Source organism: Chrysochloris asiatica, unplaced genomic scaffold, assembly GCF_000296735.1.
Source record: "Chrysochloris asiatica unplaced genomic scaffold, ChrAsi1.0 scaffold00092, whole genome shotgun sequence".
NCBI classification, from domain to species: Eukaryota; Metazoa; Chordata; class Mammalia; order Afrosoricida; family Chrysochloridae; genus Chrysochloris; species Chrysochloris asiatica.
In genome coordinates, this window is record NW_006408610.1 from 3,878,591 (window position 1) to 3,904,640 (window position 26,050).

A 26,050-nucleotide genomic window follows, 5' to 3' on the forward strand; every position below is an offset into this window, starting at 1 on the left:
CTGTACATAGACTCAGAGGGAGTCATTCAAACAAAACAAAGGTTACTGAACGGTTTAAAATCACGAAAGAGGTGATCAGACTAGCATCCTTTCATCATATTTATTGTATGCTGAGCAGGTAATCTGAGAAGCTAGACTGTAAGAAGAAGAACAAGGCCACAGGATTAGAGGGTAGCTCACTAATAACCTGTGATATGCAAATGATACAACCTTGTTTGCTGAAATCCAAGAGGACTGGAAGCACTTACTGGTTAATATCAAAGACTACAACCTCCAGTATGGGTTACACTTTAACAGTAAGAAAATAAAAAAATTCTTACAACAGCATCTATAAGCAACATCATAACAAATGGAGAAAATCTTGAAGTTCCCAAGGAATTTTTTTTTTGCTTGGATCTACAATCAACACCATGGAAGCAGCAGTCAAGTAATCAAATGATGATTGCGTTGGGCAAATCTTCGAAAGACCTCTTAAAAATGTTAAAAAGCCAAGATGTCACCTTAAGGAGTAAGGTGAGCCTGATCCAAGGCATAGTGTTTTCAACCACTCCATACGCATGTGAAAGCTGGACAGTAAATAAGGAAGACTGCAGAAGAATCAATGCCCATGAATTATGTGGTGTTGGAGAGAATATGAAATATACCATGGATTTCCAGAAGAAAGAAATCTGTCTTGGAAGAAGTACAGCTGGAATGCTCCTTAGAAGTGAGGACTATGTCTTACCATGTACTTTGGACATGTTGTCAGGAGGGTTCAGTTCCTGGATAAGGGTGTCATGCTTGGTAAAGTGGAGGGTCAGTGAGAGACCCAGTGGTTGGATTGACATGGTGGCTGTAACAATACACTTAAACATAGTAACAGTTGTGAGGATGGTGCAGGACTGACTGGGCAGTGTTACATTATATTGTATATAAAATCTCTTATGAGTCAGAACCAAGCACCTAAGAACAATAAACACTGGGGAGGTTGGGACTGGGGGAAGGAGCACACAGTTCAGCAGTTGAGACCTCGGGCTGGAAGGTCTTGGTGGTTTACCTGGGCCAGGACTTGTTGCTGACTTCAGGGCTACAGGCTTAGTTGAAGGCCTGGCAGAAGCTCTTAGCTGGCTTACAGTCTCCTTCCTTCTGTGAGCATGGTAACTCTGAGTATCTTGGGTACTCACTGTACCTTTTAAGGACATCAGGAACTGTTGGCCTCACCCAACTCAACAGGAGCCAAGTCCCCTCTCTGGTGACTGGATTTCATCTTCTTGAATTGTTGGGGCAACTTGGAGCTTTCTACAGAAGGAGGAGACAGCTGGACAGAAAGTATGTAATGGTAAATCACAACTTCCTAGTAGTCCATGGGGCAGGACAAGGGCTGGGGCTAGGGCCAGGGCTGCTTGTCCACTGTCTTGGTTGTCTGCAGTGTGTGAATCAGGTCTAGCTAGGTCTGTGTGTTCTCTGCTCCCCACCTATCTGTTCTCAGTACAGCCCACCTGGGGCTGGGCATCCTGGAAGAACTAGCTAAGTGCTTTCTGGACTGGGTGGAATGCCCATGACTGGCTCCCTGGGGCACAAGCAGAGGTGATGGAGCTTTCTGACCTGGGGAAGGGGAGCCCTTTACAAAAAGGTAGCCCTGAGAGAATGAATGATGTCAGAGCTCCCTGGGTTGCTCAGGTGACTGCAGAAGGACAGAGCCTGGAACCTCCCTATGGTCACCACTGGGTCATGGAATTGCTTATGGCAGCTGAAGCCTGTGCATTTCCGATCCCATTAGGCTGAGCTGACCCTGCCTCTCCAACAGCCAGCCTTGGGCATGCTCCCCTCTCTCTTTCTCCTCAGGGAAGGGGCCTTCCTAATTATATCCCCCTCCGCTCACATGGAAATGAGTTTGGATTTTCTGAGCGTACACCAGCTGGCTGGGGGGGAGGCAGCCCAGAAGGCTGCTGGCTGGGGAAGGGAGAAGAAGGGAGGGGAGGGAGCCAGGCCAAGATGAAACCTTCCCAGTGTTCTCACTGGCAGAGCGCGATAATGGGGCGCTGAGCGCTCCCCACAGATCACGTTTCCTACTCCTTGTACTCTTTGGGGAAAGCATCTTGCTTGCTCTATTTGCGACTCGGCAGGGAGCCTGTGTCCACTCACGCCAGCCCCTCCTCGTAAAACCACAGCCCTCGGGTCCAAATCACTTAGCTGACCATTAGCGAGGTGGCTTGGTATTAGACTGTCTGCGTCCTCTGGCAGGTCCTTCCACGACTTCTAGGACAATCTTTTCCTGGGGTGGGGGAAGTGGAATTGAGGCCCAGAGTGGGGACGGAACTTGCCACTGGTTACTGGAAAGATCACAGTTCTGTCTTGCCCTCTCCGAGTTCTTCCGTAGAGTCGCCGAGGACAGGATGGCGAAGATTCCCGGGTGCAGGCACTGCGCCCCCCTTGGGCGGCGGAGGAGGCTAGAAAGGCGGGGGAGGGGCGGGGTGGGGTCAGGCTTGACTCCGCCTCCCCGAGCCTGGGTCTGCCTGCGGCCGGGCGCTGGTTCAGTCTCGCTCGCTCGCCGCTGTAGCTCCGGGGCCACGAGATGACACCGCCCCCGCCCGGACGCGCCGCCCTCGGCGCCCCGTGCGCCCGCGTCCTCTGCCCGCCAGCTCGGTTGGGGCTCCTGCTGCGGCTGCTGCTGCTTCTCTGGGCGGCCGCCGCCGCCGCCCAAGGCCACCAGAGGAACGAACCCCGCATCTCCGCCGTCTGGAAAGGTAGGCGGCGCCGCGCGGTCGGTGGGGCGCGGGATCGGTCGCTGCATGGGGCGGGTGCGGAGAGTGTGGCACCCGGAGGGAGTGCGTGCGCGCGGCTCTGCGGGTCCCGGGCTGGCCCCGCGGGGAGCATGTTAGGTTCGGGTGAGTGTGTGTGAGTGCGCGTGCCGGCACGCCGGAGCCGGCTGTAATTCTGCGGTGAGCGAACGGCGGGGGCCGGCGCCCGGGCTAAGTCGCTCCAAGTCCTCCCGCAGCCAGAGCCGCAGCGCCGGGGCGCGGGGGGAGCGGGCGGGCCCTTTCCTCGGCCCCGAGCCGCTCTGGGATCTCCTGCGCGGGGGCCTCTGTGAAGGCTGCTCTCCCGGTCGGGCCCCCAGCCCAGGTCCCCTCCTCCTGAGCTGCAGGCTTCGCTGGTACGCGGGGTGCAGGTTGGGCCGGGGAGGGGGGCGCGGACCCCTTGCAGCCGCTGCTGAGCACGGGCTGCGGGAACAAAGACCCCGCCGCCCGCCCCCGCCCCGGCCCAGAGCACGGGCCAGGCAAGCGGGTGGATACCCTGCAGCGAGCTGGGACGAGGTGCGGTGCGGGGCTTGGGGCACTCGGGCGCTGCCTCCGCAATGCCGGGACCGGCCGCTCCCCCCTTGTCCGCACGTGGCGGTTATCTCCCGGAATCGGTGCCAGCGTGAGGTGGGGGGCAGTGCCGGTGTGTGGGGTAGGACCGTTGGGTTCCCTCCCAGGCTACAGATCTGGGGCAGAGGTGCAGTCTTAAGACCACGATAAATATATGAATTGGGGAACGAGAGCTTCCCCCAGAGGTGCCTCAGTTTAGATCTCTGTACATTGGGGCAGAAAGTCGGCTGGGGAGGGGGACTTACTGTTTTCTGCCCTTAGGAACTGAGCTCTTCTCCCTGCATTGCACCCAAATGCCTCCCCCACCCTGGGGCCACCTAGGCTCTATCCCCAAATTTGCTGTTGTTCTGGCCTCCTATGGTGGTGGTGGACGCTTGACTGGGCTGTGCTGGCCAGTGGGATCTGGCCCCAGCCGGAAGCCCTTTGATGCCTGCGGTGCTTTGCAGGGATTGCAGACCTTCCAGCATTATCTGGGGCAGGTATTCTTAGCAGAGGGGGAAAAAAAATCCCCACACAAATGAGTGTCCCGAGCTGTTGCAGCATTGAAGGGAATGTGACTTGCCCAAGGTCACTGGGCACTGTGGGAGCTCATGGTACATACAGGTGGAGACACAGACAGTTGCACAGGATCGGTACTGATTCTGGGGGCTTTTAGGTGTTCCTCTGGCCATGGTGAGGGGCTCTGGGGACCAAGTCAGTTACCCAGCCAGAGTTGTTCCTGGGAGGCATGGGCAATGGTGTGGTTGGAACGCTGACCATCTGCTCATGGTACACACTTGTATACCTCTGAGACCTGCCTCTTTGCCAACTCCAAGCAGGCTTCCTCTAACCTCGCTGTCCATTGTCTTGCCCTAACACTTGGCACTCTGGGGGGAGACGACAAGTAGCCACATTTGAGTGTTCTGAAATCTTCCCTTGTATCAAGCCCCCTTGCATTTGGCTCCGCTCCCCTCCCCAATGTTCCCCCAGAAGACCTCCTCCCTCCCCGCCCCCACACGCCCACTTTAATGCACACCCACTTCTCTGCACTTAATGTGTACCTCACCATCTCGGGCACTTAGTCCTTATCTTGAGGCTAAAGCTACTTTCCATCCTCTCTCCCACTTTTCCAGGAATCCTGCTCTGGCTCTGTGGGTTAATGCACTGGGTTGCAAGGTTGTTTGAACCACAAGGTTGGCAGTTCAAGCTTACCAGTCACTCCTCAAAAACCCTATACAGGGTTGCTATGGGTCAGAACCGACTCAGCGGCACTTCACAACACCCAAGTTTCCAAGCTCCTAGCCTAGCTCCAGCCCCCTTCCCCTGCATGCTGGTCTCTGATTTAACCACACAGACCATGCCCTCTGTTCGGGGTCTGCCAGCTCCTCACCAATCTTGTTCAAGGGCAGCCTGTGGTTGCCTTCACTAGTGCCAGGCATCCTACTGGCCAGACAGGCCTTGTCATTTACCTGCCCCCTAGGGCCACCAGCTGGTGACGGTGTGCCCAGCTGACAGCTGCCTCCTGTCTCCTGTAGGGTGACACATGGCAGTCGGGCAGGAATGAGCTTAGACAGGGCAAGCCCAGGAGTAGGGGGGAAATGGAACCCTCCTAGGTCCTGGTCCTCCATTGGGTGGTGGGGTGGTGGCCTTCAGGTAGGACTCGTTCAAGGATGATGAGCTGTTTCTTTCTGAGACATAGATTAGGGTTGGAGGAACTTTTGACCTAGGACAGATGCAGGATCAGGAGTAGGTATGGAGACCTCTTCTCTTTTGTGCTGCTAGGGAAAGGTTCGAACCTGCTGCGTCTGGGTCCTAGCCTATACTTGGGGAGGTTAATGCTTTGCCAACTTTGATGAAGTCCTGGTCCCCCCCAGCTTGGGGCGGAGAGAGTGTGCCAGGCCAGCGTTGAACTGCCACATGCCCTTGAGTTCCAAACCTGTCTCAGCTGGGGCTCTGGAGGCCCAGCCCCCCCCCCCCCCCCAGGGCTGTTATTCTACCTGGGCTCTTCAAGGCTGTGTGCAGGCATACCTTGTTTTATGGAGCTTCATAGATACGGCCTGCTTTACACATTGAAGGTTTGTGACAACAACACTGTGTTAAGCCCATCTATCAGTGCCATTTTTCCAACAGCATGTGCTCACTTTGTGTCCCTGTGTCACATTTTGGTCATTCTTAACAAAATCTCAAACTTTTTTATAATGCTGTTCTGCATTGAATGGACTGAAGTGTATCCTCTACCGTTGTTTTGACTCAGACTCCTAACAACCCGACAGGACAAAGTAGAGCTGCTTCACGGGGTTTCCCAGACTGTAGATCTTATGGGAGCAGACAGCCTCACCTTTCTCCAGTGGAAAGGTTGGTGGGTTTCGACTGTCGGTTGTGTGGTTAGCAGTCCAAATGCGTAACCCAGGGCACCACCAGGAGCTCCTTGGCCTACAGTAGATGCAAACATAACTTTTATATGCACTAGGAAGCCAAAACAGTGCTGCCACGGTTTTTTATTGCAATGTTAGCTTTATTGTGGTAGTCTGGAATTGAACCCGCATTATTTCTGAGGTATATTTGTATGTAGGAGCCTGACCTCCCGGCAAGCAGTGGCTGAAGGGAAGTGGGCTGCAGGGGAGGATGGAGGGTTGGCAGGAGGTTGGGATGCCTATGTAAGCTGTACCTTGCCCTGATTTTATTGCTGGTTGAGGGAGATGGAGAAGGCTAGGACTGTCATGGTCCTCAAGACCAGAGGTGAGCCAGCCTGTCTACAGCTGGAATCTGACTGAACCCACAGCTCCAGCTTTCACCGCCCTGGCCAGTTCTTCTGTTTACCTTGTCTAATTAAACAACAGGATGTTATTGTTGACTTGGTGGCTGCTAGGGAGCCATTATAGGGCCCTTCCCCAGGGCAGGGGGTGGTTGTCACTTCCTCTGGGGGATGAGGTCACCACTAGGGCTCTCCGAGCATCAGCATTTCCAGTGGAAATCCTTGCCCCTTAGGGACCTGGGTGTACTCATCAACTTCAAGGTGAACTCCCCTCCAGAACAGAAAGGAGACGATTCCCTGGAGGAAGGGGGAGTTTCCTATGTTGGAAGAAATACTTAATGATGTCACCAGAAGCTTCCCGCTAAGCTCTATGGCCCTCTGTCCTGGGCAGTAAAGATTCTGAGAGCAGCTGGGGGAGGAGAGCATGCTGGTACAGTGGATGACCATGGCTGGGGGAAATAGTCCGGGGCTTGGTAGTCTCAGTCCCGATCCCAACTCTCGCCTGATTTGTTGTGTGACTTTGGCCAAGCCCTTGCCTTCCTCTGAGCCTCAGTTTCCTCAGATGCCCATAAAGAGTGGGAGAAGCAATTTTTCTTTCTGAGACTTAATACCTGTGGATTCCTGCCTCTCTAGGTTGGGAAGGGTTGGGCAGAGGTTGTGTGGCCTGTTTGAACTTTAGTAGATAAATTGAAACTGGAAAGTCAGGGGAAATCCTTGTGTTTCGTATTCTTTCTTATCAATTTCTCTCAAGGGCAGAAGCCCCAGGATCAACTAGAAAAGTGGGCTTATGACCTCAAAGGTGGACATATTCATTCATCAGACGTTTACTGGAGTCAGGTTTGTGCTAGTCCAAGGTTGAACCTGGGGATCCAGCATTCTAGATGCAGCCCTGCCCTCCTAGACTTCTCAGTGTAGATGGGGAGAGAGATGGGTGAGCAGACATTTACAGTGGAGTGTGATGGGGGCTGCAGGGACTGAGGAGACACCTCCTTCAGCCTACCATGTCAGGGAGGGCTTCCTGGAAGAGGTGGCAAGTTGAGATGGCAGAAGAAGAAGGAAAAGGAAAGGAACAGGAGGAAGCTCCTGGCTTGACAGGATTTCAAACCTCAGAAACCTGTGGCTAAGACTACAGAGAGGAGATGAGCCATGAAGGAGCATCCTAAGGAGGAGGTCTTGAGTCAACCTGGGCCTGAGGACCCCAGGAAGGCTTCTTGCAGAGGGCACATCTGAGCTAGGCCACCAGGGAGCCTTCATGCCAGCAATGTGTAGGCTCCTTACCTCCTCCTTCTGGGGGTCCATGGGCCTGTCCCCAGTTCTGCTCTGAGCACACCCAGGTTTCCAGGCTTGTGCCTGGTTACCTGCAAGCAACAGCAAGAGTCCCAAGCCCGTCCTGGGGAGCTGAATGTAGCTGAGAGTGAGCTCTTGTGATAGTGGCAGTATCGTGTCTCAGATGACCGGTTTGGAGAGATGGGGACTTGGCAAGGACCACAGTGGGCAGTGCTAGCGATGCCACCACCCTGTTAGAATTCCTTGGTGGGAAACTGGGGTTTTTCCCATGACTCTTGCCTGAGGGGGGTTTCTCCAGGTGAGGTGAACCACTAGCCCTTCCTCTGTTGAGGCTTCCTGTGCTGGGGTGGGACAGATAACCTATCTCTGACCAGCTTTCTCTTCCAGGAACCGTGGCCCACTTGATGGGCAGGCTGGGTGGGGCCCTGGGTACCTGAGAGAAGCAGAGATAGCTGCCCAGGGTTGAGTCAGGCCAGTCTAAGCGAGGTCCTGGAGCTCTGGGCAGTGGGTGTGGGATCCCTTCTTTGAGAAGAACCACGCCAGACACCACCGTCCCCCCTCTCCCCATGTGCAGGTGGGAAACTGAGGCTGAACCTAAGGGGTGAGTCCAGTGGCCTATAGAGGCAATAGTGGGAGTGGGTGGCCTTCAAACTGTGGCCCACACAGCTGATGTCTTGTCCTCTGCCCCATACTCATGTCCCTCATTTCACCCACTGCAGGACACTTGGTTTTGTCACAAGTGCCTGACCACACTTCCCCTGAGCTGGGTCTCAGTTCTGGAGCAGAAAGTTTCTTCTTCTCTTGATTTCCTTTTTTGAGCAGATCAGCTGCCCCAGAGACCTTTTCTCTCTCCAGATGTGGGGAAATAACAGACCTTTGCCCTGCCCTACCTTCAGGAGAGCAAAGAGGGCTGGCCACCAAATGTGTGACTAGCTGTCTTTCCCCAGCAGAGGACAAAGGGTGGGAAGAGGGAAATGGAGCAGGGAGGCTCATAGGCCCTCAGAGGCTGTAAAGGACCAGGTAGAGGGAAGAGGAGAGCTGCGCCTTCCCCGTCCTCCTGGTCCAGCCTCCATAGCTTTCCTCCACTGGACCTTGGCCCCAGGTGCTACTGTCTCTTCATGCCTGTGATCCTGACCCTCGAGGCCCCTCCATCCCTTCACAGACGCTGTGCTGCCTGTTTCATCTCAAACCCACAGTGGTTGGAGCTGCTGCTTCTCCAGGACCTGGCTCCACTCCCCCTGTATCTGCCGTACTTCTTCCCTCTCTGACTCCTTACATGGTCCTACTCAGAGCCATTGCTTGGCTAACCATCCCTCCCTGTATCCCCACCCCTTCCTCATCCTTCTTTCTGCAGAATGGAGCCCAGTCAGCTCTGTAGGGCCCAGACCTATCTCACTTCCTCCACAGAACTTATTTGGATGACTCCGACCCACACAGCCTGGGTGGGGTTGGATTAAAGATGTCACACACAAAAATGTCACAAATCTGCTGGGCCAACTACACATTTTATGTATACAATGGGGAAACAGAGGCCTAAAGAGTGGCAAGAATTGGCCCAAGGTCACTCAGTGAGACAGGTGGAGCTGAGACCAGGGCTGTGTCTTCTGCCCTGAGCTTCCTCAAGCCCCCCCAGGTCTCAGTCACCCTGAGCTGTCTGCCACTCTTCCTGTGTTGTTCCAGACTCCTTGAGTCCCGCTCTTCCTGCCCCAGTACAGTCTGCTCCCAGGAGTTACACCTGCCAGGACGTGTCCTGTCTTTAGGACCTTTGATTTAAGCCGGCTTCATGTACCTCTGCTGAACTTTTCCTTGAGGCAGATGGGCCTTGAGTCTCAGCGGCAAGTTGGATTGTGTCACTGTTTGGGTTAATCTGGGTTTAACCATCATAACAGTCTGGGATTAGGCTGATTTTACTGGGCCTCTTGTACCCTCTGTTTCCAAGGGGGAACCCAGGCTCTGTGTCAGCACCAGGTTGGGGGTGGGGGGAGTTACCTCTCATCAGGGAAGGCAGATAGCCCCTCCCCCTCCCCCTGTGAGGCTGTGGAGGGGCTAAGGCAAGAGCTAGTCTGTGTCAGGACAGGAGAGCAGAAAAGCATGAAGAAGTGATGTAGGGACACCTTCCTGGGCAGGAGAAGAAGCCTGCTAGGGGTGTGGGTTAAGCATGAAGGGTTCATGCTTATCTTCTGGACCAAGCCTCTGACCCAGCCCAATGAGGAAAGAAGGTGTCTGTGATAAACTGTACCCATGGTAGCCCAGAAGCCTGCCCTAAAATGTTTACTCTGATGTGGGTGCTCAGCCTGCCCCAGCCTTCCCCACTCCTACCATGTGAGCTGCCCCCTTTGCCCCACCCAGGCTTTGGTTTGCCCTGGGGACAGAAGAATGAGAGAAAGTCTGAACCCTCAGCTCAGCGTTAGCCTGGGCCAGCGGGCCAGGCAGTCTGATCTGGGAGAGGATGGTGTGGGCTCTATGGTGTATGGATACAAGGGCAAAGAGAGGAGGTGTCTGGGAAATTTCCTGAAGCAGGGGTATTTAGACCAGCTTGTCTAAGGACAGGTAAAACCCACATACATGCACAGAGAGAAGGGGAAGGGGCAGTTTAGGTGAAAGGAGAATGTAGGAACAAAGATGTGGAGATGGAAAGGAGCCATGAGCGGACCTTGATTGCCAAGCAGAGGAGTTAGGCCCTACTGGGATGGGCAGTTGAGAGCCATGGTGGGTTCTTGAGCTGGGGAGTTGGGCTGGAGGTTAGTGTTTTGGGCCACTGCTGAAGGGATGGGAACCAGGCTGAATGGCCAGTAAAGAAAGTCTTGTGAGCCCACGTTTGCCTTCCTTGTGGCTCCAGACCGCAGTGTTTTCTATTCTGAGCAGAAATCTTGGGAAGCTTATCTTCTCAGTTAGTCATGCTGGTCAGCACTCAGGGCCTCCTACTGCACCCCCAGATCCCACTACACCCGCCTACACTCACACACCACCACCATCGGGGCAGAGGTCAGGCCTGTTACTGGTTAGTGGTGTCCGACTGGACTCCTTCCCTCTCTAGCCCTCAGTCTCCTCATCTGTATGGGAGGGGCTGGCCTAGAAACCTCCAAGGGCCCATTTATGGAATACAATGTTACCAGTTTAGATTCCTGATTCAATTTCCACATACCAGCTGTGTGGTCCTAGACAAGTTACTCATCTTCTCTGTGCCTTGCTGCCAAATACAGAGAATAAGAGAGCCCACCTCATAAGTGTTTGTTGTTGTTGTTAAGTGCTGTCAAGTTGGTTCTGACTCATAGCGACCCTGTGTAAGGTTTCTGGGGAGCAGCTGGTAGATTTGAACCTGAGGTTAGCAGTCCAGTGTCTATCCTACACCACCACACCAGGACTTCCATGGAGTTCAGTGATGATTAATGGAGTGAATATTACTGAAAATCACTTAGAATGGTGTCTGGCACATAGTCAGTGCTATGGAATCAGGGAGTAGTGGCTTCATCTCCTGATCCTGATGGAATGTGGCTTTGGCTACTTGGCCTTTACTAGTCGGCGGTGCTGGCTGGGTGCCCTCGCACTATGCCCCCTGCCACCTGTCCCGCTGGCCCAGGCTAACGCTGAGCTGAAGACCTTCTGTTTCTCAACAGCTCTTCAGCCCTGCCTCCCTCCCTCCACTTGGAGTGGTCCAGCCGTCCTCTGCCCCCTGCTCCACCCTTGCCCTGGCTCTGGGCCCAGGACAGGCCCTGCCCCTCTCTGCTTATCCTCCTTTATTTTTTTGAACAGTTTACTGTGTTTTGGATGAAAGACAACAGAGTATCTTAGTTTCATCAATTTCTACACATTTTGTTGTGTGATATTAGTTGCAATCCCTTCATCTTCCTTTCCTTTGAAAGTAACCACTAGCTGACCTTGGCCCCATTCTAGATCTTTTGGAGCCTGCTGTTTTGGCAGAAGGTGGACAGGACATGATGTTTGATTTATGCTTCCTACCTCCTCTTGGCCTCCTCCCTACTCTGGCTGTGCCTCCCAAAGCCCCCGAATTCACCTTGGTTCAGGTTTCCCAAGGCTTGGTCTCCACACTGCCTCTTCTCTTGAGTCTTTGCCCATGCAGCCTTCCCGCCAGCCAAGCGTTTGGTCCTTTGGACGTACATGGCAGTACGGTGCTGAGAGCAACCATCTCTTGGTATCCTGAAAGGGCCTGACTTTTCCTTTTTGTAATGGGGACCCAGACCCTTGTCTTGCCTCCTTTGCAGTGTGGCTGGGGGATTGGTGAGCTAGTCTTAATGCAGAGGATGTTAGCTTCTGCTGTCTCCACTCTTAAGACCACCTCCAACGCATACAGACCCATACTTACTCAAACTTTACCCATGAACTTAATGCTGATTTATTCTGAGGATCACATTGGGTCCTAAACCTGAGATTTTAGCGAATGCCGGGGATTCCACCCCCAATCCACAGAGGAGGAATCTGAACTCCGAAGGCCCAGCTCCATTCATGGTCACAGCCAAATGGTCCCCCTGGGTCAGAAAGAGCACAAGGTTCGTTGGAGGCGCCTGAGCTAGGAGATATGTTGCCTTTACACCCACAACTGACGTAGGTGAGTGGGAGGATACATTGGTCTGACCCAGCTTGCAGTTCCCATGGCTGATAACAAGGGGCAGACCTCTCCTCCCTCAGGGCCCCACCACCTGTCCCTACTCGTGCCAGGCGATGGCTGGAACCTAGTCCTGCTTGAGAGTTGCCAGGACTCCAAACGGCAGTGAAAGCCCATCGTAGCGTTGTCTAGCTCTACCCTGCAAACTGAATACGAGGAATGACCTCTCCCACTTGACCACATGGGGAGAGACAAACCCGATGAAACATTTCTTCATTTGCCATTGGAAAGGTTTCCCTCCACCACCCTGACTTACCTGGTGTTAGTCACTGGAAGATCAGGAGCCCCACCCGGAAGGTAGATAGAAGAGTGAGTTCCTTCAATGATCAGACTAGGGATTTGTCACCTAGAAAGCCTATGATCAAAGGGAAAGGAGTGGAGAGGAGATGGTGGCACGGGGAAGTAGAGAAGCGTGGGTCTAGGCAGCTCTTTGTAAACTTAGAGGACCCTTTAGAAGTCCAGGGTGGAATGTGGTCCTTGGAAGGATGAATTAAGTCATGGGGACCAGAAATCCCGAGCCCTGGCCCTGGTGAGGTCTCTGCTGCCCTTGTTCTTTGCCTTTGGGTCAGTGGTCCAGCTCAGAGATGGTTCAGCCTTCCTCCCTTCCACCTTGACCCGTGGGTGTGAAATCCAAAGGATAGAAAGGCTATAGGTTCATTCCTGGGCCCCATGTGGGTCTTCCCTCTTCTTCCCTCACCAAGTATGTGGCCTGGTAGGGTGTGAGGTGGGTGGGTCTCAGCTCTGGGAGGAGGCGCTGCCAGATGTGTTTGGGTTGATGTAGTCCTTGCTACTTGCCCTGCATCCTCCTTGGCTGCCTTACTCAAGCATTCCTCCCTGGTAGGCTCCCAAATTCCTCTCATTCCCAGAGGCTCGCTACCCACTTTCAGAAGGCTCATTGAGGTCAGTGGGTCAGTTTGGAAGGCTGTCCCTGCTCAGGCCAGGCCTTAGGGCCCACTCCGTGTTGCTGCCTGGCAGGCAGCGCTATCCCCTCCCACAACCATTGCTACGTTCCCACCCCATTCCAGCCCTGACTCCGACTGACCCTGCTCTGGGGCGGTCCTCTTCTTACAGTCAGTGAGGATGTGGGGCAGCAGTGACAATGCCCCCAGGAGTGAAGGGAGGGCTGATGCCACCAGTAGGCCTTTAGGAATTTCCTCCCTATGGAGGTCTGGACTTGCATGGTCAGTTGGCTACTGGATGCATGGGGACCAACGCCTGGGGCTGTGTCTTGGGTGAACTGTTTCCCACAACCCAGCTAACCTCTGCACCCCCATACGTAGCCTGGGCTAGCTTACTGGTCCTGCCTTGGGAGGAGGATGTGGACATGGAGTCCAGCTGAGTGTCTCTCTTAGTCCAGAAAGAGGGAGATTGGCTCAGGATCACATGGAGGTGATGGTGGGGTTGTCTTGTGCCTGGCTCACCTCTGGGGCCCTGCCCTCCCCATGTGCCCCTAGCCCCCACCCCTGCCTGAACCCCTGGTTATTCTGGGAGCTTTTAGCTACCACTTAGTCAGCCACTAATGCGTCAGGCTGGGGAGTGAGGGGGGAGATACGGTGCCAGACGGTGCTCCTTTTAGACACGCAGGATGGGAAGCTGGTCAGGCAGGGAGGTGTGGGAGTGGGGGACGAGGGACGCCAGAGGAGGGACAGCAGTTCCCAAGGCTGGCCATGCTCTCAGGAGCCACATGCCCTTGGTCTGTCGCCTGCCTCCAGCACACAGGGGCCTCAGCCCACCTTCCTGTTCTTCTCACTGTAGCATGTGGCCTCTCTCCTATCCCGTCTGCCTCCCACCTTTGCTCGGGCTGCTTCCCTGCCTGGGATTCTCACCTGCCTTGTTCTTGGCCATCTAGCTTTTATCCTCTTTCCCCTCCCTTTTGATTCACAATGTGGCAGAAAGCAAGCATCAGGGATAGGACACCTGCTCTCTCGCCGGCCAGCCTCCGGGCCTTGCTTAGTGTCTGTCTGGGGAGCATCTTGAAGGTCATCCCCTATTCTGGCCCGGTTCTCCTGATGTAGATCCCACTGAACCCCCCGATCCTGGCTGGGATGACTTGGTGCTGCCTTCACTTCCAGGCAGCCCTCCTTTCCCTGCGCCTCCAGCCCCCACTGGACCGGCAGGAACAAAGCTTCCTTTCATGTATTCATGGCTGCTGCTGCTCCGACACTTTCCGGGCACAATCAGGCCTTTTGAGTGCTTCAGGCAGTGCGGGAACCGAGCAGGGCTGGGATTGGGGCTAGGGTGGAGAACCGGCCAAGACCTCGTCCTGGGGCTGATCTGGTGCCATCTCCCTGCCTCCCCCACCCCCCTGCACCTCATACACATCATCAGACCGGGAGGGGAGGGGACGGGTGGGAGCCTGGGGTCACAGGAGACAATGCTTCTGGCTCCTGTTTGTTCTTCTGCAAAATGGAACCATCAGTTCCTGTCACCCCCACCCCGAGTCTGCAGCCAGCATTTGAGGGGACCTGGGCTCAGATTGCAGATCCCTGCAGCTCTGTCTTGAGTTTGGTGTTGCTGCAGCCGCTAGCTTACCCAGGCTCACCTTCCCTTTGTGCATTCTGCAAATACTTGTGAGCAGGCCTGGGGGCCATACCAAGACAGATTTGCTTGAAAGCTGCGCAGGTTTTTCCCTCAGACTGGTTCCCAGGGTCTAGTCCCCTTAGACCTTTGTTTCCAGGGCCAGGGCAGGTGTCCTCCATCAGACTTGGCTCCCAAGGGCAGGGTTGAGTCTCTTCCCTTGGACTGCCCTGTGACCCTCAGACAAAGGTCCTCTCTAGATTTCCTTCCCGTCTGGAACCTTTGTCCTCAGGAGTAGAATTGTACCTTGGTGCCGACAGCCTCGTGTCTGCTGTGAGGTGTGGGGCTTAGGGGACTGCTGGAGGTGGCCAATGTTGCCTAAGGGGTGTGGTCCCCCCATTTTCCATCATCTGAGGCCCCAGCATAACACCTCTAGATGGAGACTTGCAGCTTTTCCTGGTGGTGGCTGGTGTGGGGGAGAGGAAGGGAAGCCAGGGCTGCAGACTGTCTAGATTCCAGACCGGACTGTGGGGAGGTGGCCCTGCCCAGGCTGCGGATAAAAGGGGAGCCATGGGAGCTGAGTCAGGAAGGCCAGGTGGCTGCAGACCTGCTGACCTTGCAATCCTTTAATTTTACCCCTCTGGAAAGTGGGGGCAGGGCAGTGGTCAGAGCCTGGAGCCTGGGACTTGTTCACTTTGTCCAGCCTTGGACAATATCCCCGGCACTGAGCTGGGCTCTTGACGCCTGCCCTGCACATCCAGGACTGACAGGAGCGAGCCAGGGGTCCCAGACTTTCCTTGGTCTGCCCAGAGTGCGCCCCCCCCCCCCCCAAAAAGCCAAGTACGTCAGAAAGCAGTGAGCTCAGCACATCTTTCCTTGGCTAGTGTACTGGTATCTCCCCAAGCGCCCTGTCTGAGGAGTCAATATGCCCTGTCTCAGAGTGTGACCTTGGCTAGCTGTACCCCCCAGGGGGGCTCAGTTTCCTGCTTTGTGCCCTGAGCCAGGCTGCAGCTCAGGTGAGGAGTGAATGATCCATGCCCCCTGGCTTCTAGGCTCTCTGTCATTCAGGACTCTAGCATAAGATTAGATGTGTGAAACCCTCACCCCCAGTGAATGCAGGTCCCAGAGGAGTGGTTTCAAGTGGCAGCAAGAGAGATTGAGGCAGACTTGAGAAGATGGCACTTCTTTTCCACCTGGGCTGGCTTGTGTCCTCCCTCGGTGTCACTGCCAAGCTAGCTGCCCTAGAGTTTGCCACAGCTGAAAAAACATTGGTCAGTTGAGTTCCGGGGTGACACCCCCAGGCTGGTGAGAGGTGGGGAGGATGCTGGTTATGGCTGATTGCTGGGGGCATAGCCACAGGCTGTCCCCTCCCTGTAATTTAGTCCTATAACCAGGACAACCTCAGCAATGTCACCAGAGACAAGACATCTTCTCCCCGGAGGCAGTGGCTGTAGACAGTTTCCTTTTTGGGCAGAATTGTCCTGGTCAGCTGTTCTGCTTAAAGGGCCAGAATGTGCTCTGTGAAGGGCCCCCTGTCCCTGGACTCCTTGGGACTGAGGATTGAGTTGATCTTTCTTCCTGAGGAAGGTCTCAGTGAACCTTGCCTGTGTGTGTAGGAGTTCAGGTTCAATCCCTACTACTGATTTACTTCTGTGTGACCTCGGGCTGATCCCTGCCTCTTTCTTCACCTTTGTTTTCCCAGCTGTGAAATGGGAGGGAGTGGACCTTAAGATTCCTTTCCACCTCTGAACTAGCGCTTACTAAAGGGCTAGGAGTGAGCAAGGAGGGGTCGTGAGCAAGGAGGGGTCGGGAGGGCTTTTTGTAGGAAGGGATGGGATTCTAGGAACCTGGGCTTTTTGTTAAAGTGGGGTGCCCTGTGGGCTGCAGGGGGGTAGTGATGGTTGCTTGGTTTGCCCTGTGGCAGCTGAGAGACTCAAAAAGCCAAAGAGGTGGATTGGGGTGGAGCTGAGGGGTGTGGTGCCCCTTACAAACAGAAGAGAGAGGGTGTGTTCTCCCCTCAGTTGCTGTGAAGTTTGTGTCAGAGTAGAACTGTGGTCCATAAGGTTTGCAGTGACTTGATTTTTCAGAAGGAGATCACCACCAAGCCTTTCTTTCAAAGCGTCTCTGGGTAGATTTGAACCGCTATCCTTTCAGCTAGCAGCTGAGCGTATTAACCATTTGTACCACCCAGGGACTCCCTGTTTTTTCCAGGGCCCCTAAATCCTGCCCCATCCTGAAGTCACATTGTTGGGAAGGGAGAAGCTGCCATCCTAGGAGCCACAGCTCTGGGATGGGAACTGCAGATTACTGCACTGCACCTAGGGTCCCCTAACTTCTTTTTGTGGGGACTGGTGTGCCTGGGGGATCCAGATTCCTCTCCTCAAGGTCTGGCTGGCCTCACTGTTGCTACATTGCTGCCTCTGTAGGTCGAGGACAGGACCACGTGAGATTTGACCAGATCGAGCCACACACGGTGCTTTTCCACGAACTGGGCAGCTCCTCTGTGTATGTAGGTGGACGAGGCAAGGTGTATTTCTTCGACTTCCCTGAGGGCAAGAACACCACACTGCGCACGGTGAGCCCCCCTCTGCTGCCCTTAGTGAGATGGCTGAATCCCCTAGCCCCCTAACCTCTCCTCTCTGGTCTGGAGCCCCAGGGACTCCGAGGAAATTGGCATTTTACCCCCAACCATATTCCATAACTGGTCCTTGGAGGAGGTCCTCTAAAACTTGCCGATTGGAAGGGGGCAGTGCTGATGGGGGGCCACTGTCAGGAAGCTGGGTCCATAATCCTCTGACCCCTGTCTTCTGAGTTCTCTGCGTCAAGGCCCACTAAGCAGGATGCCGGTGGCTCTATCATGGGCTTGGCCTGGGGGTGGGTACATGGGAAGAATGTGGCTGGAATTCTCGCTCCCAGCTGAGTGGATTCATGCTTCTCCCCCCTCACCCCAGGTGAACATTGGCTCCACGAAGGGGTCCTGTCAGGACAAGAAGGTGAGTGGGGGTGGGGAAGTTTGACGGGGTGGGGAGGGAGGGGAGACGCTTGGCTGGCTGGCTGAGAGGGGAGGCATGGCCCTGTCTTGGGGCTTCCCAGTCTCAGAGGAGAGACATGTCTTTTCTTTGGAAGCTTCTACGTCCCTGTGTTCTTGTGTGGCTAGAATCAGCTGCAGCCCCGCTGGCCTCCCCTTGGAAGCTGCTTACAGTGCTTGAGCCCGAGTCTGTGTCCTAGAGGTAGGCCTGCCAGAGCCTTCCACCACTGACTTCTCTCCATCTGCTATCTCCTCCCGCCCAGGACTGTGAGAACTACATAACCCTTCTGGAGAAGCAGGACAAGGGACTGTTGGTCTGCGGCACCAATGCCCGGCATCCCAGCTGCTGGCGCCTGGTGAGTTGCCCTTGCCCATGTGCCTAGTCAGCTCCCTCTGGCTTAGGTGGGGGGGATTCTGAGGCTAGGATCGTGGGGCTATCTGATCGCTTTGGTCTCGTTCAGGTAAATGACACTGTGGAGTCCCTTGGTGAGAAGAGAGGCTATGCGCCCTTCAGCCCAGATGAGAACTCCTTGGTTCTGTTTCATGGTAGGGCTGCAGCTGGGGCAGGAGGGCCTGGGGGTGGGGAATGTCGCTCTGGCTGTTGTCCTGTTGCTGAGCCCCAAGGAGTAACTTCTAGGAGCTGTGTGCCCTTACCCCTGCCCCCTCTCACTGCCCCAGAGAAGGAGGTGTACTCCACCATCCGGAAGCAGGAATACAATGGGAAGATCCCCAGGTTCCGCCGCATCGAGGGTGAGAGTGAACTGTACACAAGTGATACTGTCATGCAGAGTGAGTCGGGGCTACCAGCTGGGCGGTGGTGGGCAGGGGTGCTAGGCGGGGGTCTCCCTGAGGACCACTGCAGCCAGAGACCATTCAGGAAAGTGGGAGCTGGAATATCCTGAGTAGGCAGATCTGGGGTGTTCAGGTTGGCAGGGAACAGGGGAAGAACAGGAGGCAGGATGGGCTGGCTGGATCCTTCGGCGAACAATCACGGAGGAAGCCCCAACCCCTGGGAGCTTAAGTTGATCCCTTTGCTGAGCTCATGTGAGGGCAGCCCAGCCCATCCCTCCTTATTAGGGCACAGCCAATTAGGCAGATATGACATAGGGGCCCCCAGGGGCTCCTCCTAGTCCCCAGGCATGAAGTCATTGCTCCCTGGCCAATGACATCTTTGTGGATGGAGGGCAAAACAGGCACAGGGTGGCGTGCAGCATCTGGGGCCCCTTGGGTGTTGGACCTGATGTTTTGAGTTTCATTCCAGTTCTGATTTGCCCTGAGTTTGGGTAGGGTGGGGTGGGTCCCCGAGTAGGTGCCCCAGCCTCATCCCTACTCGCCTATGTCCCTGGCAGACCCACAGTTCATCAAGGCCACCATTGTGCAGCAAGACCAGCCCTACAATGACAGGATCTACTACTTCTTCCGGGAGGATAATCCTGACAAGAACCCCGAGGCCCCGCTAAACGTATCCCGTGTGGCTCAGCTGTGCAGGGTGAGTGGGTGTGTGAGCAGTGGGCCTGTGCAGGACTGGAAATGAAGTGTGTGTGTGTGTGTGTGTGTGTGTGTGTGTGTGTGTATGTGAAGGAGCATGTGTAAGTGTGCTTGGGTATGAGTTCATGGTAGCACACATATGTGCACAAGTGTCTGTGCATCTGTGAATGGGTATATCTGCTTGTGTTTATGCACATGTATAATGGTATGCACACATGCCCATTATATGTTGGTATGTCAGAGTGTGTGCAGGAGAGTCTACGCATGTGTGCACAAGAGTGTCTGTACATCTGTGAATAGGAGTGTGTGCTCATGTTTGTGCACATGTATGGTACTGTGCACACATGCTGCTCATATGTAAGTGTGTGGGAGTGTATGCAGGAGAGTCTATGCATATGAACTGTATTTACATGGATGTGCTTTGTGGGAATGTGGGAGTCCATGTCATGAGTGTCAGAGGGTCTGAGCCTGTCTACTTGGTGGGAGCCCAGTACCTTTACCTGCAGAGTTCCTACCACTGGCCCCAAGCCCGGGGTCAAGCAGGCCTGCCAGACGGAGCCAGCCTCATAACCAGGCCTGCTTGGATGGCAGCCCCGCTTCTCCCCTAGCCAGGCCCTTCCCCACTCCAAGCCTCCCTCTGGCTGCTGGCATCCTTAGCAGCTGGGCTGGTGCTGAAGAGCCCCTCTCCCCTCTCTCCGGCCAGGGGGACCAGGGTGGTGAGAGCTCTCTGTCCGTCTCCAAGTGGAACACCTTCCTGAAAGCCATGCTGGTGTGCAGCGACACAAGCACCAACAGAATCTTCAACAGGCTCCAGGACGTCTTCCTGCTCCCTGACCCCAGTGGCGATTGGAAGGACACCAAGGTCTATGGCGTGTTCTCCAACCCCTGGTGAGTGACCCTCATCCAGGCATCGGTTAAGTGTCCAGTTGGGATCAGTGGGCTTGTATCCTGATGAGAGGAGCCTAGTGTGGTGTGATTGAGTTGTGGGGCCAAGGAGCAGGGCTGTTTGGGGAATTCAATGCAGACTTGGGGGTGGGGGGTCAGTGCTCAGTGAAGTGTATGCTGTTGTGGTTGTACATCTGTACAACAGGTGTGTGTACCTGTGTCCATATGCACACTCATGAATGGGTCCCACTGCTAGTGTGTGCTCAGAGCTGTGGCACCTCTTGGGGTGCTGGGTGTGATCACACCTGCTTAGGTATTGCCTGCACCCGATAATTCACACTTCTTAATCACTCTCATTGATTGAAAACAAGGCAGGCAAAAGTGTTGGGTGTGTGTGGGGACAGGTGGGTGACAGGTGAGGAAAGCCACCCAGATCTGTGTTTCCTGTGTGAGCAGACCCATCGGGGCTGGGAGGGGGTAGGGTCTGGGCCCCTTCAGGCATCAGGGTCCCCCAGTCTGAGTCACAGAGTTTGGAGGAGCACCCAACAGGGGATGCCCATATTGGGATTTCTGCTTTGGGGTGGACAGAAGTCAGTGATTCTGGAATGGAATGCGAGGTTGTGGTTTTAGATTGCGGCAGAAAGAAACGTTAAATTTGCCTGAATTGTCCTCCTCTCCTTGATTTTGCCTTCCATGCTGTTAATGAACATCTGCTCTCTGCCCCGGCAGTGGGCAGGCCCTGAGTATAGTTCCTGGAGGCCGAGGTTGTGTTCTGTCTGGTGCTGAGCTGGGCATAGGTGAGGGGAGACGTGGCTGGGGAGCTGGCACTGAGGTGGGTCTCTGTCCCCCCAGGAACTACTCAGCCATCTGCGTGTATTCTCTTGGTGACATTGACAAAGTCTTCCGCACCTCCTCGCTCAAGGACTACAACATGGCCCTTCCCAGCCCTCGGCCCGGCAAGGTGAGCAGGGCCACCACCACGGTTCAGATTCCAGACTTGTGCTCACCCCATCTCTGACCACCCCACTGACTCAGCCCACTCTCCTGTTTAGTGCCTCCCAAACCACCAGCCGATACCCACGGAGACCTTCCAGGTGGCTGACAGTCACCCTGAGGTAGCACAGCGAGTGGAACCCACGGGACCTCGGAAAACGCCACTGTTCCACTCCAAGAACCACTACCAGAAAGTGGTTGTCCATCGCATGCAGGCCAGCTCTGGGGAGACCTTCCATGTGCTCTACCTAACCACGGGTGAGGAGCTGCCCTGAGAGGGGTTAGTGTGTGTGACTGGAGGAGTCAGAGAGGGAGGGCATCCTGGAGGAGGTTAGAGCAGAAAGGGAAGGGAAAGGCATCTTAGGAAGGGAGAGAGTATTCACCAGGATTTGGAGACAGAAAGGTGGTGAGTCTTAATTGAAGCCTGGTGTGACTTTGGTTTGCATGTCTGACTTGGGTGGGGGAGGTGGTAGGAGGAGGTGTGGAAAGGCAGGAGCAGGGAGCTGCTCATCAGGGATCCTCTAGGCTTTGTTAGAGGAGTGAGGATTTTGGACTGTCTCTCCTTGGAAGCATTTGATAAGACGGCCCCAAAGATAGCAGTCTTTGCAGAGGACTGGGGTTGTTAAGTGCAATCAAATCAATTCTGCCTCATAATGACCCTATATAGGGTTTCCGAGGAGCAACTGATGGGTTTGAACCACTGGTCTTGGAGTTAGCAATCCAGTGTTTATCCTACAGTGCTACACTAGGACTGGGGTGGCACCTGTTTTTCCTTCGTGGTATTTTCCTGAGGGAACCAGGGTCTTGCTGAGCCTGGGGGCTGAATGGAATGAGCTCGGAGATGCACCTGCATTGCAGAAGCCCATAGGACGTGGAATAGTCAGCCTTGAGGTGGTGTGTGGCAGCTTCCTGGTTCTAGGCTATGTCCAAAGGGGAGTTCAGGAGTGGGTGCAGGACACCAGTGTTGGCAGCAGTTACAGCCCTTCGTTAAGACTGAATGATGGTGTCTCCTCAGGGTGCTCAGCAACTTTGGGACCACACAGTTCAGGCCCCCCAGGTACCCTCGATTGTTCAGGCTCTCCTGGGTGACTTCGTGCTGCTTGGCTTGGCAGTCTTATTGGAAGCTTGAGCTCCAGGAAGCCTTAGGGAGAGGAATTTCCCATGGAGCAGAGCCTGGGATCTCAGTCCTGAGACCCTCCCCTCTCCCCCCACAACACACACACGCCTGGTTCTTAATCCTGATTGCACCCAGGTGTTCTGTCCTTGCTCAGCTCCAGAAACAGTAGTCTTAGCTATTTTGGTCACAACTCGGGGGACTGTGCAGCTCGACGTGGTGTTGTAGGAGAAGCTTTGCACTGTTTACCGTGAAGTTGGTGGTTCAAACCCAGCAGCCATTCCTCGGAAAACCTATACAGGGTCATTATGAATCGGAATCAACTCAATGGCAATTAACAACAACAGGGAGACTGTGAGGCATTGGGAATCACAGGACTGGAAGCCAGGAGACTAGACAAGGGTGGTTGGGCTTGGGCTGAGAGAGCCTCTGACCCGTTTCTCTGCAGACTTAGGAGGCAAGTGCACTTGTGTGATAAGGATAGTTGGCTTGGTTTGCCCCGAGAGCCATTTGAGAAAAGCCATTTTAGAGCCCGCAGCAAGAAGGATTGGGGTCAGATAAAAAATAGAACTTCCCAAGTCCTCTGCAGAGAATGGGAGGCTCTCATAATTGGGAGAAGTTATTGGCTCAGTTCCCAAGAGTTTCACCAAGGAGTAGCTGTGACTAGGGCCATGTAAGAAGGAGGTAGTAGGCAGTGTGTGTGTGTGTGTGTGTGAAGGCAGTGACCAGGGTAAGGAGAGGACTTTGGCAGGGGAGAGACTTGTCAGCGATGGGAGAATCTGGCCACATCTCAGAGTCTACAGATGGGGATCACACACAGAGGAGACTTCCTAGGCAGGTGATCATCTGACTGTGCTTTTTTGGGGCAAGTGATGCCCTGGGAAATTGGGAGGGAGGGAGAGAGGCTATTCTAGAAACTGGGACAGAGGGTGCCATGGGAGACTGAAAGGACCCAGGGGTCAAGATGCCCATTAGTCCTTGACACAAGTACTCAGGGAAGAGTACCTGGAAGGCAGGCAGCCTGGTTATATGACCTTGGGCAAGTCATTTCCCCTTTGGAAATTAACCAGGTAGAGTCTAAGGTCCCTTTCAGAGCTAAGATTTTATAAAAGTTAAACTATGCTCTAAGATGAAATGTAATGTGGGATCCTGGACTGGCTCCTGGAACAGAACCAGGACATTAGTGGAAAAACTGGTGACATTGGAACAAAGTCTATAGTTTAGTCCGTTTCTTAGTGTACCCTGGTTATGTAAGATATTAGCATCGGGGAAACTGGGTGAAGGATATCCGAAGACCTTCTGTGCTGTCTTTGTAACCTTTATGTAAATCTAAAATGATTCCCAAATTAAAAGTTTATTTAAAGAAAACATACCCCCTGAAAACCCAGGAAGGAGTCCTGGTATTGCATAGCAGGATAATGCACTGAACTGCAAGGCTGGTTTGAACCACAAGGTCAGTGGTTCAAACTCACTAGACGCTCCTTAGAAACCATATACAGGGTCGCCATGAGTCAGAACTGACTCGACAGCACTTGACAACAGCAAGAATCCAGGAAGCTGAGGAGCCATGGGAGCCTAGGAGTTGGATTCTAAAAGATCTGGGTTCCCGCCTGGTCTTTGCCATTTACCAGCTTTGTGACTTGAGCAAGCTGCTTAGCATTTCTGAATCTCACTGTCTTACTTGCAAAGTGGGCATGATAACACCCACCCCTCAGGGTTGTGGAAGATCCAACATGGTAGTGGGCTTGATGCAAGACTTAGCGTGTGTGAGACTCCTGGGTTCATTCTTCACATTGCAGCTTCCTGTGTGAACTTGGGCTCTCTCATCCCGGAGCCTCCTAGAATGGCCTCCCTGGTGTAGCCGTGGAAGCTTCCCGGCTATCTTAGGTTCCCACATTCCTCCTCAGTCACGCTCTTCTCTTCCCACCATACCCCAGTCTTGTGACCCTCACATGAGGCAGAGGCACCCCACCCCACCCATATCTCTCCCCATGATTTTCTTGGACTGGCTCAGCCTCTAGGAAAGCTGCCTGGGTTCTGTAGTGGACTCTCAATACTGATCCTCTGCCCATCACCCACAGACAGGGGCACCATCCACAAGTTGGTGGAGTTGAGGGAGCAGGAACACAGCCTTGTCTTCAACATCATGGAAATCCAGCCCTTCCACCGTCCCGCGGCCATACAGGCCATGGTGTTGGACACTGACCGGGTAAGCCTCCCCACCCCCATCAGTGGTCAGATGAAGACAGGGCTCATTTGCATGCAGTTTGCATGTCCTTTGAGGAACCTCTGTGCCCCAGAGCTTCCTGAGCAGCCTGACTTTATGGATGGGGGTGTGAGGGCCCCAGCCTGACCCCAACTCCTGTTTTCCTTCCAGCGGAAGCTATATGTGAGCTCCCAGTGGGAGGTCACCCAGGTACCCCTGGACATGTGTGAATCCTATAGTGGGGGCTGTCATGGTTGCCTCATGGCCCGAGACCCCTACTGTGGCTGGTACCAGGACCGCTGTGCCTCCATCTACAGTACCCAAAGGTATGTCGGTGGGATCCCTTGACTCAGGGAGAAGGCAGGAATGCAGGAGGCCTCAGTGCTGGTCCGTTCTGGCCAGCCCCTCTCTGGGTGTACAGTAGTGATACTTCTGGGTGAAGTTAGGGGTGAAGAAAGGGTTAGGGTCATAGCCTCCAGTCTGCTCAACCTACCTCCTTCGCTTCTAGGTCCTCCATGCTGCAATCTATTAATCCAGCTGAGCCACATAAACAGTGTCCCAACCCAAAGCCAGGTACTGAGTTTGGCCCTTCCCTGGGACCTCTGTGGCCTTGCCCTTGGAGCCCCATTGGGGTGTGTGGGGCTGATTGTGGGAGGGGGTGGGGTAAGGAATACCTCAGGAGACCAAAGCTCTAGTTTACTGTTTCATCTAGTAGCTTTGCCCCTGGAGATGGGGATGGGGATCAGATGGGGGAAACAGAGCCTTCCTTGGGTCCCTCCTCATAGCTGCCTCTCCCTTCCTCCTCAGATGAGGCTCCATTGCAGAAGGTTTCCCTGGCCCGGAACTCACGCTACTACCTAAGCTGTCCCATGGAATCTCGCCACGCCACCTACTCGTGGCGTCACAATAAGACCGTGGAGCAGAGCTGTGAGCCCGGCCACCAGAGCCCCAACTGCATCCTGTTCATTGAGAACTTCACATCCCGACAGCATGGACATTACCACTGCGAAGCTCTTGAAGGCTCCTACCTCCGTGAGGCTCAGCACTGGGAGCTGCTGCCCGAGGATGGTGCCACAGCCTCCCACCTGCTGGGTCATGCCCAAATTCTGCCTCACTCCCTCTGGCTGGGGGTCCTCCCTACCCTAGTCCTCAGCCTGCTGGCCCACTAGGACCTCCTGGGTCAGGCTTGCTGCAGGCCTCCGCAGCCCCCAGGGTGCTAGGAACGTCTCGCTCAGAGCCAATTGGCCCGGGACTGCTTGCCCTTTTCTTCTTCCTGGAGACTGTATACCTTGATGGGGTCCCTGGGCCTGGAGACGTCCAGCCGCAGGCGGCTGCTGAGCCCCAGGTGGGGCTGGTGGTGGAGGCCACAGAATGAAGGCACTGACTGTGAAGCTGGGGGCACCTATGACCCGAGACTTTGTCTTCTGGGTAATACTTGTCTAAGACTTGACTAAATGCAGCCAGGGCTCTCTGAGCCCGAGCCCATGGACCCGGAACTGAAGGTTGTAAAGCGGCTCTGAGACCCCATCTCGGAACCTTGGCACCGAGGCTTGAGTCCTTCTGGACTCTCTGTACCCAAAACTGCCTCTCTAATCCCCACCCCCTAGTCCCATGGGTGGGCGTGGCTGGTGTTCCTGAAGGCTTAGAGCTGTCCCCTCCAGCCCTGGGGATAGACACCCGGTGGAGCCAGCCCTGGGTCCCCTGGGTCAGCCTTGCATGTTTATTGAAGGATGTTTGCTTTCCGGACAGAAGGACGGAAAAGGCTCTATTTTTATGTTAGGCTTATTTCATGTGTAGCTACTTCCGACTGCATCTGTATGAAAATAC

At 54.6% G+C, this 26,050-nt stretch overlaps 1 protein-coding gene across 1 annotated transcript; it reads left to right on the plus strand.

Annotated features, from left to right (window-relative positions):
• Window positions 1-2,554: 2,554 nt before the first annotated feature.
• SEMA7A (semaphorin 7A, GPI membrane anchor (John Milton Hagen blood group)) lies at window positions 2,555-25,392 on the plus strand. Its single transcript, XM_006866568.1, has 14 exons — window positions 2,555-2,726; window positions 16,936-17,084; window positions 17,461-17,502; window positions 17,801-17,893; window positions 17,999-18,088; window positions 18,221-18,326; window positions 18,887-19,026; window positions 19,729-19,913; window positions 20,763-20,871; window positions 20,963-21,161; window positions 24,099-24,226; window positions 24,395-24,549; window positions 24,732-24,796; window positions 25,031-25,392. The coding sequence occupies exons 1-14, from the start codon at window positions 2,555-2,557 to the stop codon at window positions 25,390-25,392; spliced, it is 1,995 nt and encodes a 664-aa protein (XP_006866630.1).
• The last annotated feature ends 658 nt before the right edge of the window (window positions 25,393-26,050 follow it).

What these genes read in the sequence shown, in the direction of transcription:
- SEMA7A (XM_006866568.1), top strand. Translation starts at nt 2,555, where the DNA reads ATGACACCGCCCCCGCCCGGACGCGCCGCCCTCGGCGCCCCGTGCGCC. An exon ending in AGAACACCACACTGCGCACG is followed by an intron (nt 17,085 to 17,460) that starts GTGAGCCCCCCT and finishes CCCTCACCCCAG; the next exon opens with GTGAACATTGGCTCCACGAA. An exon ending in ATCCCAGCTGCTGGCGCCTG is followed by an intron (nt 17,894 to 17,998) that starts GTGAGTTGCCCT and finishes GGTCTCGTTCAG; the next exon opens with GTAAATGACACTGTGGAGTC.